The sequence below is a fragment of the Aethalodelphis obliquidens genome, unplaced genomic scaffold (genome assembly GCF_003676395.1).
Source record: "Aethalodelphis obliquidens isolate GAN/ISIS:26980383/991018 unplaced genomic scaffold, ASM367639v1 scaffold20, whole genome shotgun sequence".
NCBI classification, from domain to species: domain Eukaryota; kingdom Metazoa; phylum Chordata; class Mammalia; order Artiodactyla; family Delphinidae; genus Aethalodelphis; species Aethalodelphis obliquidens.
Genome location: NW_020837964.1, coordinates 13,761,250 through 13,781,833, shown reverse-complemented (window position 1 = coordinate 13,781,833; position 20,584 = coordinate 13,761,250). Strand labels below are relative to the sequence as shown.

General features: G+C 44.1%; 1 protein-coding gene across 1 annotated transcript in view; it reads left to right on the top strand.

The window, feature by feature from the left end:
- The window catches only part of HYDIN (HYDIN axonemal central pair apparatus protein), a 433,475-nt gene that overhangs the window by 316,405 nt on the left and 96,486 nt on the right, over positions 1–20,584 (top strand). The window contains exons 37-42 of the mRNA XM_027119341.1: positions 1,773–2,012; positions 6,269–6,437; positions 9,211–9,390; positions 9,862–10,035; positions 12,931–13,101; positions 16,507–16,724. Of these exons, the coding sequence (XP_026975142.1) occupies positions 1,773–2,012; positions 6,269–6,437; positions 9,211–9,390; positions 9,862–10,035; positions 12,931–13,101; positions 16,507–16,724 (1,152 nt within the window). The remainder of the gene's footprint in view (positions 1–1,772; positions 2,013–6,268; positions 6,438–9,210; positions 9,391–9,861; positions 10,036–12,930; positions 13,102–16,506; positions 16,725–20,584) is intronic.

Below are 20,584 nucleotides of genomic sequence, written 5' to 3'. Positions count from 1 at the left end.
ATCCCTGGTCTGGGAAGATCCCACATGCCATGGAGCAACTAAGCCCATGCACCACAACTACTGAGCCTGTGCTCTAGAGCCCGTGAGCCACAACTACTGAGCCCACGCACCTAGAGCCAGTGCTCCGCAGCAAGAGAAGCCACCGCAATGAGAAGCCCATGCACTACAACGAAGAGTAGACCCTGCTCATCGCTACTAGAGAAAGCCCACGTTCACCAGCAAAGACCCGATGCAGCCAAAAAAAAAAAAAAAAAGTAAGAAATATTTCCCTAAAAAGCAGTTAAAATATAGAAGTTTGGATCACATAAGGTGCTAAACCCATAACTATATAGAAAACCTTCTTAGCCAATAATTTGTTCTCTTACTATCTCCAACAACAGATATTTTTCTGAACTTGTATCTATGTCCTTACACATTCTTTCCATCTGATTTTCCTTCCCTCTGAGCTAAGGTAGTTAAGAGCTCTCCAAATCGCTCAGCCAATCATGCTTTCCAAACCCAAGCCATGAGCCCAACAGTTTCAGAACAACCTGGGCATCTGGTTAAAACTACAGAATCCCCAGCCTTATCCTGCCCCTACCAAGTCAGGATCTCTAGGAATGGGCCTGTGAATATGCATTTTAATAGGTTCCTAAGTGAAACCAGATTAGAATAATTCGTATCATTATCAGCTGGTATTTGGATTGTAATTGTATCAGACGAACTGATTGCGCTAGCTGATCATCTCTGACTAGCTGCTTAACTGTATCTTTAAATAATGGAAATATGATCATTCAGATTCTCCAAGAAACAGACCTGGAGTCAAGAATTTGAGTGCAAGCAGATTATTTAGGAAGTGTAGGGGATACTAAAAGAGAAGTAGAAGGTGATAAGGAAAAGGAAGGCAGCTAATAGGGTGTGCGAGTGAGCCAGCTACCTTGGACACTGGACTGATTTATTGATTTATTTATTTTTGGCTGCCTTGGGTCTTTGTTGCTGCATGCGGACTTTCTCTAGTTGTGGCTAGCGGGGGCTACTCTTCGTTGCGGCGCACAGGCTTCTCGTTGCGGTGGCTTCTCTTGTTGCGGAGCACAGGCTCTAGTTGCACGGGCTTCAGTAGTTGTGGCACGTGGGCTCAATAGTTGTGGCTCGCGGGCTCTAGAGCGCAGGTTAGGTAGTTGTGGCACATGGGCTTAGTTGCTCCACGGCATGTGGGATCTTCCCAGACCAGGGCTCAAACCTGTGTCCCCTGCATTGGCAGGCAGATTCTTAACCACTGCGCCACCAGGGAAGTCCTGGACACTGGATCTTAATCCCACTGGAAACTCGGAGAAAATATACAAAATGCACATTTCAGAATTATCCCTCTCAGGAGTCTTTATACAGTAACTCCTGAGAGTCGTTGGTTAAGGATTGTCCCCAGAAGGTGTTACTTCTCTGACACTTCTGCCTTGCCCTGCCCTACCCATGGGCAGCAGGGCCCATGAAATGAGAGCCCAGAGGTACAGACCCAGAGGTGCAGATAGTGGCAGTGGGACATCTGAGCACATTGGAGGGTCTGAGGGTTATGAGAACAGCATTCACAGGACTGTGATGAAGCACTTGGTACAGTGCCTGGCATGCTAGATACCCAGTATTAACACTCTAATATAAGTTGCTCTCATGCAATTTTATAAGAAAACTTTTCTCTCTTAATCTAAACAGGATCAATTTTGTCCCCCAGTGGCTATCCGTTTTACATGTCACATAACAGAAAAAAATTTAGTTGCTTGTTTTGTTTTTATATTTTCCAGAAATTCTACAGCCAAACCTTGGTGTTCCAGATTGCCCAGAGTGATCAAAAGCTTACTCTACTGGCACAGGGGCAAGGTCTAGAGCCATGCTTGGAATTTAGTCCCTCAGTTCTGGAGCTGGGGCCACTGCTGCCTTATGCACCTGGAGATGAGGCCGAGGTGGTGGTGAAGAATCCCTGCAACTTTCCCATTGAGTTTTACTCCTTAGAATTTGACCAGCAATATCTTGTAGAAGAGAAGGTGAGCAGAGACCAAAACCAAACTCCATTTTCCTACACATGCTGGGCCTTGCCAGGTACTCTTCTCTCTGCCTGGACAACTTCCTCCTCACCTTTGCTCCTTCTTCCTGTGAACCCTTCCCTGTCAATTTAAAGATCACTTTGCAGGCTTTCCTGACCTACTTCCCTTGCCCTAAGCAGAATTCATTCTTCTTTGTGATCTCATTATACATTTGAAACAACTAATTTAAAAACTAATACATGCTCATGTTAAAATTCAAACAGTAAAGAATGTATGCCATAGTCATTATATTTGAAATGAGTTTCTTGTAGACAGCATATATTTGGGTCATCTTTTTAATATACTCTGGCAGTCTTTGTTTTTAATTGGTGTATTTAGACCATTTACATTTAATGTAATCACGTTAGGGCTTAAATCTGCCTTTTTTTTTTTTTCCTATTTGCTCTGGCTTGTATATTTTACAATTGCTCCTCCTTGTCCATTTTTTTTTAAACTTTATTCTTTAGAGCAGTTTTAGATTCACAGCAAAATTGAGGGGAAGATGCAGAGATTTTTCATATAACCCCTGCCCCCACACATGCACAGCCTCCCCCATTATCAACATCCCTCACTAGAATGGTATATTTTTTACAATTGATAAACCTATGTGACATCATAATCACCCAAAGTCCATAGTTTACATTACAGTTCACTCTTGGTGCATTCTATGGGTTTAGACAAATGTATAACAACATGTAGCAATCATTATAGTGTCAAAGTATTTTCATTGCCCTAAATATCCTCTGTGCTCCACATATTCATCCCTCCCTCCTCCCAACCCCTGGCAACCATTAATCTTTTTTACTGTCTCTGTAGTTTTGCCTTTTCCAGAATGCCATATAGTTGGAATCATAGAGTATGTAGATGTTCAAATTGGCTTCTTTCACTTAGTAATATGCATTTAAGGTTCCTCCATGTCTTTTCATGGCTTGATAGCTCATTTCTTTTTAGTGCTGAATGATATTCCGTTGTCTGGAAATACCACAGTTTATTTATCCATTCACCTACTGAAAGACATCTTGGTTGTTTCCAAGTTTTGGCAATTATGAATAAAGCTGCTATAAACATCTGTGTGCAGGTTTTTGTGTGAACATAAGTTTTCAACTCTTTAGGTAAATGCCAAGGAGTATGATTGCTGGATTCTATGGTAAGTGTATGTTTAGTTTTGTAAGAAACTGTCAAACTGTCTTCCAAAATGGTTGTAACATTTTGCATTCCTACTAGCAGTAAATGAGAGTTCCTGTTGCTCCTTATCCTCACTAGCTTTTGATATTGTCAGGGTTTTGGATTTTGGCTGTTCTAATAGGTGTGTAGTGGTATCTCATTGTTGTTTTAATTTGCATTTCCCTGAAGGCATATATAATGTGGAATATCTATTCATACGCCTATTTGCCATCTGTATATTTTCTTTGGTGAGGTATCTGTTAAGGTCTTTGGCCCAATTTTTAATCAAGTTATCTGTTTCCTTATTGTTGAGCTTTAAGAGTTCTTTACATATTTTGAATAATAGTCCTTTATCAGATGTGTCTTTTTCAAATATTTTCTCCCAGTCTGTGGCTTGTCTTTTCATTCTCTTGACATTATCTTTTGCAGAGCAGAAGTTTTTCATTTTAATGAAGTCCAGCTTATCAATTACTTTTTTCATAGACTGTGCCTTTGGAGTTGTGTCTAAAAAGTCATCACCATACTCTAGGTCATCTAAATTTTCTGTTATGCTATCTTCTAGAAATTTTATAGTTTTATGTTTTTTATTTAGGTCTACAATTCATTTGAGTTAGGTTTTATGAAGTTAAGATCCACTCAGATTTATTTTTTTTGCCAGTGGGTGTCCAATTCCAGCATCATTTGTTGAAAAAAACTCTTTGCTCCATTGTATTGCATTTGCTCCTTTAGGAAAGATCAGTTGACTATGTTTATTTGGGTCTATTTCTGGAATCTCTGTTCTTTTCCATTGATCTATTCAGGTCCATTTTTACTGTCTCTACCCTGCTGTCCTACCTTGAGGCTGATCTGTATAAACTATGCCTTTATCTAATACCCTTAGTACCCTACTTTTTAGAAACTGCCTCTTAGTTCCCTACTATGAGCAATAATGAAATTAGCTAAAAATCTCTTTTTACCTCTCCTCACCACCCTCTAATTTAAAATGATATTTCTTTACTTCCAGTTAATGCCTACTGGGTAATCATCTAATTTCCATCATTTAGTCTTAGTTCTACACTTGAACATATTTAATGCTAATTAAGTAATTTTAATTTCCATTATTTAGTCTTAGTTCTGCTAATTTCCATCATTTAGTCTTAGTTCTACACTTGAACATATTTAATGCTCAACACCAGTCCTTGTGATGAGGCTTCTCCATTTGCTACTGGGTTGTCAGAAGATCATTCTCTAGTGGATTCCTCAGGAAGGGACCGTGGGAACAATATTTCCTGAGTATTCCTGTGTTCGTAACTGTTTTCCCTTGGCTTTTGTGCTTGAAGATCAGTTTGATTGGATACAGTATCCTTGGCTCACATTTTCTGCACTCGTATATCTTACATACATTGCTCCATTGTTTTCTCATAAGGTCTTGCTGTTCATGAAGTGTGATGTTATATTAGCTATCTATTGCTGCAAAATAACTTACTCCCAAGCTTAGTCACATAAAACAATAAACATTTGTCATCTCATGTTTGCTCTGGGTCAGGAATTTAGGAATGGCTTAGATGAGATGGTCTGCTTCCTCTGGACTCTCCATCAACTTGGCCTTTGAATCTTCTATCTTCTTTACATCCAGTGTTTGTGCTCTGCCCGGTTTGGATTCTGTCCCTCTGGATTCGAGTCTTTTCATTAGGTATTTATTAGATGTTCAATGGCTTGTGTTGCCACAGCATCCTCTGCTGTGGGTCAGGGTCAGTGGAAAGCAGAATCCAAGACTCTGAGATTTGCATGCAGAAGGTTTATCAGAGAGTACTCTCAGGGACGACACCTGTAAAGGATAAGGAACGTTAGACCTAGGCAGACAGAGAAGGTAAGCTGTGATGACATTGCACAGAGACTTCAGCTGATCCCACAGGACACTCTGCAGCTGGGTTGGCTGTTTACAGTCACCTCAGATGAAGCAAGTTGGCCAGGCCTTTGTGTCTCTACATCAACCAGCCTTTGGAATAGGCCTTCCTTTCCCCACTGATCTGCCATGCCACCTCTGTCCTGTGTCAAAGCTCCATATACACGTGGGTCTATTCTATGCTCTCACCTCCATTTCATTGGTCAGTTTCTCTATTCAGCATCAATACCACCCTGTCTATTGCTCCAACTTCATAATTCCTGATATCTGGTAGGACAGTCCTCTCTATTTTTCTTCATTAGCGTTTCAACTATTCTTAGCCCTTTGTTCTTCCATATAAATTTTAGAGTAAGCTCATTAATATTGGTTTTCAAACAACTAAAATTGGTGATCTTGGAGAAGGGTTACCTAACTGATTTTTCACACCAGTAAATTAGGTTGCATAGAAAGTAATTGCTTTCTAGGAGTTGATTTTACTGTCTTTTATAAATATACATACACACTAGTGTTGCTGGATTTAGCAGAAAGAAAAACAGGTTGCCGCAATTAAATGTGAATTCCAGATAAACAATATGGGACACATTTATACTTTAAAAATTATTCATTTTTTTATCTGAAATTTAAATTTAACTAGGCATCTTGTACTTCATCTGACAAGCCTAATATACATCCCTCTCTGTCTGTCTCTCTCTCAAATATACACACACACCCATACACATACCTAAACAGCCATTTTGCCTACTTTTCTCTGGATCCTCTATATATGAGACAACCACCTTACCAAGACAACATTGCTATCCACAATATTTTTCAATAACATGTCACTCAAAGTGGATAATTGAGTTCTGTACTTTTGTCAATGGAAAACAACAACAACAAAAACAGTATATGTTATTTATAAAACAAGGGGAAAATTTTTTTCCACATGGGAAATGCCCAGGCACAAATGGGGCAAAATAAAAATTTGATATCCCCACAGATCCAGGGCTCAGCCTTACACTTTAGACATCTGCAAAGGACCCTACCCTTTGAGATCCAGAAAGTATTTGTATACACCCCAGCCTTGGTCAGGGGCAGGGTTTTTTTGAGATGGATGGCAGACCCACCTGGGACTGTGGGGAGGAAACTTCCAGTGGGACCAACAGCAGTTCCCATTCTCCTTGAGCAGATCTTGCGAACGCTGAAGGGCTATGATTCCTACAACTCCCTGCTGCTGCCTCCCCGCCTTCCGGGGGAAAACCTGCCCCCAGAGGTGTATGAATACTTTAAGGAGATGAAGAGGTCAAAAGAGGAGCAGATGAAGGTGAAATATCTGCAGAGTCTGGCACAGGAGAACGGTGAGAACTCAACAGTTCTGGAGCCCGTGGCTCCAGCCACTCCCCTGGCTTCTTTGAATTATCTCTGCTGGGAGACAAACCAGTTACGGAGCACCTTATGGATTTCATTTCTAACCCTTGCAAAATGGTCCTGTTGTCCCCATTGTAGGGATGCAGAGATGGGGACACATTCTGCTCTCACTAGAGTCTGGTGGGGAGTTAAGACTTAAAAACAGCTAATTCAGATATAGAAGGACACTTGCTAGATACCAAGCCCTGTGCTGAGGGCTTCACACGTACAGATGAGAGAGGAAGCACTGAGAAGCCAGGTCCACAGATTTAAGTGGCAGAATCAGGACTCAAGCCCAGGTCTCTCTGACTCTGGAGTCCACGACAATAACCACTCCACAGCCTCCACATCTGTGCCTAGGTGATGCAAGGTAATCCATCATGCATGGTAGATATTGGTGCCCTACGAGAGGTAGGGGTGGGAGTTCACATGAGGAAAGACCCTCGATGGTCCTCAAGGCCAAAACTCAATCACAAAGCTGGACTGTGCTCTTACGATCTTGCCCTTTCTTGCCCAGCACCCCAGAGTTATCCATCATCCACCCAGGATCCCCCCTTATGTGCACTTGAGCATCAAGGTTCCAGGGAGACCTATGGGATCGTGTAGCTTGTTGGGGTGCTCACTTCTCTGCTTCCCTGTGCCCTCACCCTGGAAATTTGCCCTCCGTTCTTACTTGCCCTCTTCTTCTGCATAATAGTCATCACATGTATTTTCTTCACACTTGTCTCCCCTCTAGACAAGCCCCCATAAAGGCAGTGATCATGTATTCCGCAATGTACACCCAGTGCATGGACCAGCACCTGATACATCATAGTGCCTGATAAATGTTTCTGTAAGAGTTAATGAATGAATGAATGAAGTCCATTTCTCCTGCCCTTGGACCTGTCTTGATGTCTCTCAAGACAGAAGGTAGTCGGAGAACACTAATCTGCCCTAAAAGGAGAAGATGAGAGAAGAAGGCTGCCTGTCCACCCAGTCTCCTGGTTGTATTTATTGAGCATATTAGTTCACTAGAACTGCCACTGCAAATACCACAGACTGGGGGGCTTAACCAAGCAAAACTTATTTTCTCATAATTCTGGAGGCTAGAAATCCAAGATCAAGGTGTTGGTGGAATGTTTTCTACTGAACCTCCCTCCGTGGCTTGTAGATGCCTGTCTTCCCCCTGTGTGTTCACAAGGACTTCCCTCTGTGTGTCTGTGTCCTAATCTCTTCCTATAAGAACACCAGTGATATTGGACTGTGGATGGCTTAGGACACTCATTTTAACTTAACTACCTCTTGAAAGGCCCTAACTTCAAATAGTCACATTCTGGGATACTGGGGCAGGGAGTGGAGTGTGGCACGGGGGTGGTGCTTAGGACTTCAGCAAATGAACTTTATGGGAACCAGTTCAGCCCATAACAAGCACCCACTATGTTCCAAGCACTGAGCTGAAGTGCTAGAAGAAAGATCAATGAAATCAGCCCCTACCTTTGAGAGCTCAAAGTCAGGGAGGGGTGGGGGGATAGACATTTAAACTCAGGACTGCCTAGTGGCCTGAGGCAGAGAGTCACGAGGGTCTGCAATGTAAAGAGGACTTAGTGAGAGCTGAGAAGGGCCCATCGCTCTCATCCCTGTCCTACACGCCTTGGTTGTGGGTTCATTTTTCCATTTGGCCCATGGAAAGGTGATCTAGAGCCAGGACCTGAGAGTCAGTAGAAGTCCAGGGAGGCGCTCCCTCTGCTTCTCACCAGCACCTCTCTGAGCATCTGCTTACTCTGCTGTCACAGAGTACACGTCCTTCTCTGCTTCCAAACCACATCCAGGGAAGGCCAGCAGCTACAAGTCGTGTTGTTGCCATTCCCAGGAGAGCTACAACCTCTCTGACTCAAATTCAAAATTAAACAAAGAAGGTGTCTTGGCTCCAGGGTAGAGCTGGGTCACCTTGTACAATGACATCCCAATGCACCCACTGAAACTCTGTGGAATAGGGGCATTGACAATGGTGCGGGGCAGATAAAGTAGTAGATGTGCTCAACAATGACATGGAGAAATGTTCATGATAAATTAAGGGGGAATGCAGGCTACAAATTGGTATGTGTATAGTATGATCCCAACTTCAGTTTTGAAAAATTAAAAATTAAAAATCTGAGAGGGGGCTTCCCTGGTGGCGCAGTGGTTGAGAGTCCACCTGCCGATGCAGGGGACACGAGTTTGTGCCCCAGTCCGGGAAGATCCCACATGCCGCGGAGCGGCTGGACCCATGAGCCATGGCCGCTGAGTCTGCACGTCCGGAGCCTGTGCTCCACAACGGGAGAGGCCGCAACAGTGAGAGGCCCGCGTACCAAAAAAAAAAAAAAAAAAAAAATCTGAGAGGTTGCCACTCTCCTATACTGGTATCATAAAATGAAGCTGCTGTTCCTCTATCACCATTTCTTTGTCTATTTATATTTATTTCTGTAGCTAAATTTTATCATTTTTGCTCTTTTGAATTTCCCAAATTTTCTAAACCAAATGTATAATTTTGGTGTGTATTTTTTAATGTTAAAATGTAGAAACACTCTGGGCAGAGAAATTTAACAGCAGACTGACTGCAGTTCTTGTTTATTGGGGTCAGATAGTCCAGGGTGATGGTAACCAGTTCAGTGATTCTCCTCTTTGTCTCTCTTCCCTCTTCTGCCCTATCTCCCTTGTCCTCCTCCCAACTCTTCCTGTGTGTTTCCATCCTTTGCTCCCTGGCAGAAGAGGACGATAGTCCCTTGTCAGAACAGGAAACCTCTGACAGCACGAAGAGGACCTCGCTTAGCCGAGGGATCTCTGTCACATCCTACCTGGAAGAGCAGCATATCCCAATGGTCAAGTCCGAGACCTACCCAGATGAAGAGGAGGATGAAGAAAGCCTGGAAAAAATCATGATTCAAAGTAACCAAGCATTTTAATGTTGGGGTACCTGTTCTCTCTAAGCAAAAGTGGGAAGGCTGTTCAGTGCCTTTCACCTTTCTCCATAAAATGCATCTTTCTAGCACTATTATATATTAATTCTACAATATGAATATGCCATCATTTATTTAGTCATTTCCCTTACTGTTGCATATTCAGCTAGTTTCCAATATTATTTTTCAGGAGAAGAGATTCCCCAAAGTGGGATTAAGAGTCAAAGAGTATCTGTATTTTCAATTGTAGTAGCTATGGACAGATTATTAGCCAAAACGGGCACTTTCGTGCACTACAGGGGGAGTGAGGCAACATCTGCAGCAGATTACGTTTGTTATTTTAAAATAGGATGTTTACTAAGAAAAAGTCGTCCCCACTTCCTTCAGAACCCAGGTGAGTTCTGGGTGTGTCCGCATGTATGTGCATGCACACACACACCCATGCATATTTAATTTGCAGCTGACAAGCTTCACAACATTGACAGCCACTCTTCAGAGGAGGTTGGGGAAGTAGAGAACAACCCAGTGAGCAAGGCCATTGCTCGCCACCTGGGCATTGACATTTCTGCAGAAGGCCGCATGGCCAAGAACCGGAAAGGCATCGCTATCGTCATCCATGGGACGCCCTTGTCAGGTATGCACAGCCCTGAGGGGTTTATGGTGAAGTTTGCACATGTAATTTTTTTTTTTTTAACCTCTGGGTGATGCCTTTTCTTTAATTTATTTATTTTATTTATTTATTTATTTATTTTTGGCTGCGTTGGGTCTTCGTTGCTGCATGCGGGCTATCTCTAGTTGCGGCGAGTGGGGGCTGCTCTCTGTTGTGGTGCACGGGCTTCTCATTGCGGTGGCTTCTCTTGTTGCAGAGCGCAGGCTCTAGGTGCATGGGCTTCAGTAATTGTGACATGTGGGCTCAGTAGTTGTGGCTTGCATGCTCTAGAGCGCAGGCTCAGTAGTTGTGGCGCGTGGGCTTAGTTGCTCTGCGGCATGTGGGATCTTCCCGGACCAGGGCTTGAACCCATGTCCCCTGCGGTGGTAGGCGTATTCTTAAGCACTGCGCCACCAGGGAAGTCCTGCATGTGTAATTTTTGAGGCAGTAAAAGACCCTTCTGTTTGAAATTTATATACCAAAGGATTATCCCCAAATTGTTAAATTGCCAACTTCAGAGATATGGAGTTAGAGAAAGAGCAGGGACACCTCATTCTTAATTAATACATCTCTGAATTGTTGGAGCTTGCATTCTTTCAATAATTTAATAACATTAAAATATTAAAGAAAAATCCAAGACATTAAGTTATTTAAAAAGAGAAGGGGGGGCTTCCCTGGTGGCACAGTGGTTGAGAATCTGCCTGCCAATGCAGGGGACATGGGTTCGAGCCCTGGTCTGGGAAGATCCCACATGCCGTGGAGCAACTGGGCCCGTGAGCCACAATTACTGAGCCTGCGCATACAGTTACTGAGCTTGCGCGTCTGGAGCCTGTGCTCCGCAACAAGAGAGGCCGCGATAGTGAGAGGCCTGCACACCGCGATGAAGAGTGGCCCCCGCTTGCCACAACTAGAGAAAGCCCTGGCACAGAAATGAAGACCCAACACAGCCATAAATAAATAAATTTAAAAATTCATGACATATGTCAATATTTTTAAAAAAGAGAGAGAGGGGGGAAGAATATGTGCAAACTCTTTGGCTTGGCAGTATTACTTCTAAAAATTTATCTTAGGAAAATAATCACGTCGACAAAGATTAACTGCATGAGTGTTCACTGCAGCATTGGTGACCATACTAAGAATCTGGGAGCACTTGAAGCATTCAATATGCGGGACTAGTTAATTAAGCCATAGTATATTCACGCAGTGAATTATATCGCCATTATAAACAGTGTCTTGTACACCCATTTTCATAGCAGCATTATTCACAATAACGAAAAGGTAGAAACAGCCCAAGTATCCATTGATGGATGAGTGGATAAACTAAATGTGGTATAATGGGATATTTTTCACCTACAAAAGGAAGGAAATCCTCACACATGCTACAACATAGATGAACCTTGAAGACATTATGCTAAGTGAAATAAGCTAGACATAAAAGAACAACTACTATATGATTCCATTTACATAAGGTACCTAGAGTAGTCATATTCATAGAGACATGAAGTAGAATGGTGGTTTCCAGGGGCTGAGAAAAGGGAGGAATGAGAGGTTATTGTTTACTGGGCAAAGAGTTTCCACTTGGGAAGATGAAAACGTGCTGGAGATGGATGGTGGTGATGGTTGCACAACAATGTGAATATCCTTAGCAGCTGAGCTGTACACTTAAAAACAGTTAAAATGGTAAATTTTGCATGTATACTATCACAATAAAAAAAGTACCATAGAAGTGTATTGAATGAATAGAAAAATGCTCATGATATATATCGTTTTAAGTAAGAAAAAAAATGCCATGCTTACAATTTGTTATCTGTATTAATATCCTATTGCTACTGTAACAAATAACTACAAATTTAGTGACTTAAAAAAATGCAAATTTACTTTCTTAGAATTCTGGAGGTCAGAAGTCTAAAATGGGTCAACAGGGCTTCATCCTTTCTCAAGGCTATAGCGAAGAATCCATTTCCTTGCCTTTTCTTGCTTCTAGAAACATTATCTGCATTCCCTGGGTCATGGCCCCTTCCTCCATCTTCAGAACCAGCATCATAACATCTTGTAGTCTGTCTGTCTATCTGTCTCGTCTCTCTCTCTCTCACTCTCTGTCTGTCTCTCTCTTTGCTTTCATCATCGCATCACCTGTTCTTACTCTGAGCATCCTGCTTCTCTTATAAGGACCCTTGTTATTACATTGGGCCCACCCAGATACTCCAGGGCAATCTCCAACATCAAGATTCTTAATCATACCTGCGAAGTCCCTTTAACATATAAGGTAACATATTCACAGGTTCCAGGGATTGGAATGTGGACATCTGAGTGGGGGAGGCATTATTCAACCTACCACATAACCCATTCTTTTTTAATAAGAAATACGAATAAAATAGTTACATATGCATACTGGGCAGCCATATGCTAACTGTAGTCTCTCTGGAAGATCAAATTTCTTTTATCCCTGCTGTTATTTCTGAATTTTCTGCTTTCTTTTTAATAAGCAGGTATTTTGAATGAGAAAAAAAATCAACACAAGTTATTCTTTAAACCAAAAAAGTCTCTTCCCATTAGAATCAGAGACAGTAAGAGCTACAAAATTTTTAAAGCTCATCTGATAGAATCACTTTTTAAGCCGAGGAGAAAATCCAGAGGGGACGTGGGTTGCCATAGCACAGAGCTCATCAGGGGTAGAATTAGGACCAGAATCCACGGTCCTAACTCCTGGCTCAGGTCTTGCCTCTCTTTTCTGCTGCCACCTCTGGCCACACGAGAGACTTAGAGGCAGAGACCTTGGAGAGATGACTTTCCAGTAGCCTCTGTTATAGAAGCTTCTTCTGTCTAGGACACTGAGGAAATGAGAGCTGTGAAATTCAACCTCCTGACCTTTTTTAATAGGAAAGTCAGCCACTGCAGTCAGCATGGCCAGGTACTACAGTGCAGCCTGCCTGAACTTCGACTCCATTGTGCTGCAAGCCATCTCCGATGGCAGCAACGTCGCAGGGATCCGGGCCCGTGAGCTCTGCATCAGGGCCGCCCTAGAGCAGTCCATGAAGGAAGAGGAGTATGGTGAGAGCCATTTCCCCTGACTCTTTGTGGCCAAGTGGCCCTTACCCCACTGGTAATGCACCTTCTCAGTTTCCCCCACCGAGCTTTTCTCCACAGCCCCATTGAAGGCTGACTTATAACATGCTGCCAGTTAGCATCCCAGAGAATTCTCTCCACCAGACACCTGTGGCTCTCCTGACTGCCCAATGCACTTGGCACTGCAGGGAGCAGGGCGATGGAAGAGATGTGGCCTACACCTTTGGGAGTGACCCCTGGAGGGGAGCAGACATGTGCTCATTCAGGGCAGAGGAAAATAATGTAACAGAACTACCAGCTTCTGTGAAAGACCAACTTTGGGATAGTTGGGTTCCAACAAGCATGATTTGGGGAACTTTTCATGGAAGTGGGCTTTGAAGGAGGAGGAGAATGTTGACAGGCAAAGATGAAGATAAGGATATTCCAGGCCAAGAAAGCAGGGAAGCTGACAGTAAATTAAAGGTGGGAAGGCAGGTTAAGGCCAATCATAGTTGAATTTAATGCCAAGATTAGGAATTTCAATTTTATTTTGAAGGAAAAGAGGAGTTGGGCAGTTTTCACCCTATGGGAGAAATGGTCCGAAAGTTGCAGTAGGAAAGGAGCTCTAGTGATGTCTTGTAATGGAAGAGAGGTGAAGCTGAATATGAGTGGGGCTGGGCTGGCTGACCTGATAGCCGCATGCATGGCAGGGAATTGAAGGAGGGGGAGGCATTCAAGATGATGTTCACACCAAGATTTCTGGTCACAGAAACCAGGAAGAGAGCAATGTCATTTACCAAGACAGGGAACATGGGAGGAGGAGAAAGTTTACTGGAAAGGAAAATTAATTGAGTTTTTAAACCCCATAGTAGTGAGGCCTTACCTACCAGAGGTTAAGAATCCTGGCTCTCCCGGATTCTCTAAAGACATACAGGGCAGGAGGGTGGCTGCTCAGTGGGAAAATCTATCAAATATAATGAGAATACCTGCTCAGAGTAGAATCTTTTTTATATAAATACTTAGAACAGCATGCCGTCATTCCTGATAGTGTCCCATGCCTGCTAGATGATAAAACTGGCTGGGGCTTTCAGGGGTGTCCCCTCCCCTTGATACGTCTGCATGGGATGCTTAGAGAAATGGAAGATTCTTTGCTGGGAAGATAAGAGAAACAGCTCTTTAGTGGTCTAGGGGAGAAAGAATAATTTTCTCTCTACTCTTCTGAGTTCTTGACTGAGCCCCCCTGCAATAAAAGACAGATTAACAAGAGAAAAACAAACAAGTTTATTAACATGTATACTTCATGTACCGTGGGAGATACTCAGGGGAAAATGGATGGCTTTAGAATTCAGAAGTAGATGCCACCTTAATAGGGAAAGGGAAGGGGGATGTAGTCCTCTTAGGGGAGGGAAGATGGTTTTTAGGAAAGATGAGGGACCCTTACAATGGGAGGTGTGGCTGTTTGTGATAAAGTCTTTCTGGGTGTGGTATGGACTTGAGTCTCCTCTCCTGTGATAAGAGTCCATCTCCCTAGTTGGTGAAACTCTCTGGAAGGGGACTTGTGACAGTGGAGCTTCTTTTGGAGGTTCTGTCTTTGAGCAAATAAGGGGAGGTCAAGGAAAGCCACTCCCTGCATTTACTGTGTTTCAGGTGCCTACGGCTCAAAATAACCAATATGCAACGCAGCATATTTTAAGGTGGCATATCCTGAACTCCTGTAGTCATATTTTGGGGTGGCATATTCTGATACCACTTAGTGGGAACCCCAGGCTGCATCACAATTCCAGTTCTCTTAGATTTTTTGTTTCCTTTCCTGTCAAATAAACTGCATTTCACAGAAGTCTTTGGAGCTGTGTTGACATCTCGTGACAAATCATGAATTTGAGCTCCCTGAGAAAGTAATGTCAAGCTAAAGGCTTAATAACTGGGGGAGACTTCCTCAACAAGGTGAGGGGTGCAGCCGCTGGAGTAGAGGAAATCAGCCCAGAAAGTTCCAGAAAGAGAGGAGAGGGATGGATAGGGCAGGATGGGAGCTTGGGGAACACGTCACATTTTAGGAGGAGGTGGGGGCAGGGGGAGAAGCCAGGGGAGGCGGAGAAGGCAGAGTGAGGGTCAGAAGGGTGGGCAGTCAGGAGAGCTACAGGCGGGACGAGGCCAGAAGGACTTTCGCATCTCTGCGGAGCCCTGGTTGGAGTCTGGGAGACCCTTCCCGCTTTATTTTCCTCATAGCCCTTACCCCTAGTTAACAGACTATTTATTTTATTTACTTATTTTATTGTCTGCCTCCTCCACGCCACCCCCGCCCCGGCCACGAATGTGAGCTTCAGAAGGCAGAGATTTGTGTTAGTTTTCATCACTAATGTATTCCCGGCATCTAGACTAGTGCTTGGCACATAGTAGACACAGAGTAAAGATTTGTAAAAATGTGTGAAATCAGTAAGTGAATATAATCAGAGGTGGCTGAAGGTTCAGATAGAATGAGCCCTGAGAAGAGGGCCGCTGTAGTTCACAGTTCGGAGGTCACTGGTGACTTTGGAGAAAACCCTCTCAGTGATGGGGTTAAAGCCAGACCTGCATTTGCTGTTTGCTGTGGAGTCAGCAGGCTGTACTGAAGTGGAAGTGACCAGTCTAAACCTGTCTGTCCCACGCAGGACCCACCGGCCCCTTGAAATGTGCCTAGTCCAAACTGAGATGTGCTCTCAGTATACAATACATGCTGGGTTTTGAAGATGTAGTAAGAAAAAAGACTGTAAAACAACACAGTAATCATTGTGGTAGGTTTCCAGGGCAGTCAGGACTGTAGTGTACCAGCAGTTTCAGAGATGATTACCCTCTGGGTTGGAAGAGAAAGTGGGGGAGAGTATCGTGGGATCCCCTGGGAAGATGAGCAGTGAAGAGCCCGGGGCACCAGGCCAGGCTCTGCACACAACCGTCATCATCATCTCTCCTCAGTGGGTGGAGCCTCTTCTCTCAGCCCTGCTAAGCCAGCTGCAGGTGGAGATGGCTTTGTAGTCTTCAGAAGAATCACACTACGTTTCAAATTGCCATCCTTGCTATTATTTCCTTATTATCCTAAGGTGACTTTTTTTTTTTAATTTATTTATTTATTTTTGCTGTGTTGGGTCTTTGTTTCTGTGTTAGGGCTTTCTCTAGTTGCGGCAAGCGGGGGCCACTCTTCATCGCAGTGTGCAGGCCTCTCACTATCGCGGCCTCTCTTGTTGCAGAGCACAGGCTCCAGATGTGCAGGCTCAGTAGTTGTGGCTCACGGGCCTAGTTGCTCCGTGGCATGTGGGATCCTCCCAGACCAGGGCTCGAACCCGTGTCCCCTGCATTAGCAGGCAGACTCTCAACCACTGCGCCACCAGGGAAGTCCCCTAAGGTGACTTTTAATATAAACCCTCTCTCTCTGTGTAGCCCAGGAGGCTGCTGCTTTGAGCCAAAATGCCGTGGGACAGATGCGACTGAGCAGTGAGACCCTGGGGAAGTTAACTTCAGAATCCACTCTGGTAACTCCCGAAATTAAACCTGCCAAGCCTGTGCGTGGGAGTGTGCTCCTCACCAAAGGCAAAGCAGACAGCCACAGCTCTGTGTCTCAGAAGCAGCATCACCAGCCCTCGTCCGAAACACCACAGGTACAAATCAGGGCTCCCGGGAGGAAGGTTGGGATTTTTCCTTCCCGCTCCCCCTCTTCTCTTTTTTCTCCTCTTCCTCGGCATCTTGCATCCAGGTTAGCACAACTTCATTCCTACAGGTGCCCTTGCCAGGAAGGCCTGAGTACTGTCCCTGTACCACTCCTGAACGGAGTGTTCATCTAGCAGGTGTGAACCAAGTACCTTTAACGTTATAGGCATTGGGTTGGGTGCTGGCAAAGTGAAGATAAATAAAGCAAAATTCTTTCACTCAAGCTGAACTAAGAGTCTGATAAGGGTGATAACCACACATTCAAATATATGCAATAAAAAGAGATTGGTGACAAAAGAGGTGTGTAAAAAGAATTAGGTTGAACCATATGAAACTGCCAGTATTCAACCACTCGGGAACTCTATTGCAGCGATTTCATATGGCTCAAACTACTACTAAAGGCATGTGAAGGATGGAACCATGAATATAAGTTGTGGGAGAGCAGCAGGGGAGTCTTGGAAAGTCATAAAGAAGCCAGAGAGTTTGAGTCACATGCCGAGGGACTTCAAAAACAATCTCAGCAGGTGAGATGAATAGCAGGTGCTGAAGTCAGAGACAGTGGGTGGCACAGTGAGAGACAGGTGGGTAATGAGTTGTGAGTGGGAAAGCCGAGTCAAATGAGTATAGGCTTCTAAGATATTTGAAGAAAAGGGAAAAAAGATCAAGTAGTCATTGGAGGAGCAAACCCAGAGTCAGTGAGTTCTTTCTCTGAAAGGAGGTGGAGGCACAACGAGGTCTATTAAGATAGCTCCTGGAGAAGTATAAGGTGATGATCTACCCAAGAGGGAATGAGATTCCAGGAAGAAACAGGGAGGGCAGGATTAAGCATAGTTGAGGAAGTTGGGAGCCATCTTCCTCTAGAGTCAATAAAGGTGAAAGTAGATACAGCTACTTGTAGGGGTACCAGGGTGGAAAATGGAGGTTGGAGAAGGTCTTGCTGAATGGCCCTAAGATGTGTGCAGGATGCATGGTCTTTGTGGGCAGTGTTGAGGAAGTTGGGTTGCATAGCATGCTTGAGAAGAATGATAAAGAAAGCACTGATGTGTCCACTGTAAAGACAGAACCAGAAATTGGTGGTGGACAAAAGAAAAGATAGTTGAGAGTGCTGATGGCCCAGGCAAGATGTGAAGCCATAACTTCACGCTTGTAAGATTTCCCTAAGCAGCCCCTGGCAGCCCTTATTCAGAGGCAGAGAGAGAAGATGTCATCATTGCAGGTGTGGGGGTGTGCTCGGAACCAGCGTCAAGGGAGTTGAGAGTCGCATCAGTATAGGAAATCTGGCCTAGGTAGAGAAGGCATTAAAAGAAGGACAATAGAATGGGAGAAATAGGAAGAGTAAAAGGGTCTGTGGGTCTTGCTTCAGTCTGAGAGTGCTGTATAGGGGGAATGGGAGAGGTAGACATTTCAGAGAAGGTTGCTGAGGTGAATGGAGCAGAGGAGAGGAGAATCACACGTGTTGGTGGGGCAGGTCAATGGCGGGTTGGTGGGGCAAGTAGAGCACTGGATGGGGCATGTGGACAGAGTGGAGGTGAAGGTCTTCATGTAAGAGGAGGTATGCTGGTTGGATGGGGCATCCATGGGGTGGGATTTATGCCAGATGATGTCACATGATCTTCACTTCAGTTGCATGTTCTTCTAGCACCTTGAAAACTGAAACCGTTGACTCAGTTTCTTTTGGAGCATCATCCTTTTAATCCTCTTCTCCAAGATCTAATAGAATATTCTTTACTTAGATGTTTATGGATGAACTGAACCCATATATTTCTATTAAATACGGTATCATGGGAAATGATTTTCTTTGGTTTGTTTCTGCCAATCTGGATAGTAAAGTGAAGCTTTTTAGAACATATCAAAGGCAGCAGAAAATCCCAATTCTGACTCCTATCTAAATAGCAACTTAAAACCTGTTCAATATCACAGTAGAAATCAGAGTTCAAAGACCTTCCCCCACCCACACTGCACATGTGTCTGCCAGCATTGCTCCAGTGTTACAGGATCAAGTGGTTTGGACAGCTGTTGCCTTGTCAGAGTGCTTTTCCTAGAGATGGCTGTTTGGTTTTCTTGAAGCTCTCCTAAAGCATGAACTCTTCAATGATGGAAATTTTAGTCATGGTGCAAATGGGAAGAAATGTGTACTATGTCACATGATGAAGAAATGACCTGTAATGTAAGGTCATTCACCAGTTTGAAATCCTAATCTTTTGAATATTTAATCCAACACCCTGACTCTTCAATTCCACGGCCTCCTCATCTACTCACTACCGTGGTCATATTCTAGACCTTATTCACTGTGGCCTGTAGACTTGTGATCTCTACATCAAACATCCTACTTTTTGACAACCATCTTCTAACTTTCCAGATTACCTATTCTGGTAAATAATGGGTCCCAATGAAACCTCCAGTTCACATCTTCACTGCCTACCGACCCCTTCATTTCCTTTCTTACTCAGTTTGGATTCACGGTCCATCACTATAGGTGCTCCCTTTCCCCTTCCCCTTCATCGTACTCTCAATTCTCCACCTCCTCCATGTAGGGCAGTTGAACGTAGCTAGAAAAAACTGTCATCTTTCCTGAATGGTCTTAATTTAAATTTAAGACCACAGGGATTGGAACCAAGATGGTGGAGTAGAAGGACATGCTCTCACTCCCTCTTGCGAGAACACCTGAATCACAACTAGCTGCTGGACAGTCATCGACAGGAGGACACTGGAACTCACCAAAATGATACCCCACATCCAAAGACAAAGAAGCCACAATGAGACAGTAGGAGGGGCACAATCACAGTAAAATCAAATCACATAACTGCTGGGTGGGTGACTCACAGATTGGAGAACACTTATACCACAGAAGTCCACACACTGGAGTGAAGGTTCTGAGCCCCACATCAGGCTTCCCAACCTGGGGGTCCGGCAACGGGAGGAAGAATTCCTAGAGAATCCGAATTTGAAGGCCACTGGGATTTGATTGCAGGACTTTGACAGAACTGGGGGAAACAGAGACTCCACTCTTGGTGGGCAGCCACAAAGTAGTGTGCGCATCAGGACCCAGGGGAAGGAGCAGTGACCCCAGGGGAGACTGAACCAGACCTACCTGCTGGTGTTGGAGGGTCTCCTGCAGAGGCAGGGGCTAGATGTGGTTCACAATGAGGACAAGGACACTGGCAGCAGAAGTTCTGGGAAGTACTGCTTGGCGTGAGCCCTCCCAGAGTCCGCCATTAGCCCCACCAAAGAGCCTGGGTAGGCTCCAGTGTTGGCTCGCGTCAGGCCAAACAACCAACAGGGAGGGAACCCAGCCCCACCCATCAGTAGACAGGTGGATTAAAGTTTTACTGAGCTCCGCCCACCAGAGCAACAGTCAGCTCTACCCACCGCCGGTCCCTCCCATCAGGAAACGTGCATAAGCCTCTTCGATAGCCTCATCCACCGGAGGGCAGACAGCAGAAGCAAGAAAAACTACAATCCTGTAGCCTATGGAACAAAAACCACATTCACAGAATGATAGACAAGATGAAAAGGCAGAGGGCTATGTACCAGATGAAGGAACAAGATAAAACACCAGAAAAACAACTAAATGAAGTGGAGATAGGCAACCTTCCAGAAAAAGAATTCAGAATAATGATAGTGAAGATGATCCAGGACCTCGGAAAAAGAATGGAGGCAAAGATCGAGAAGATGTAAGAAATGTTTAACAAAGACCTAGAAGAATTAAAGAACAAACAAAAAGAGATGAACAATACAATAACTGAAATGAAAAATACACTAGAAGGAATCAATAGCAGAATAACTGAGGCGGAAGAACGGATAAGTGACC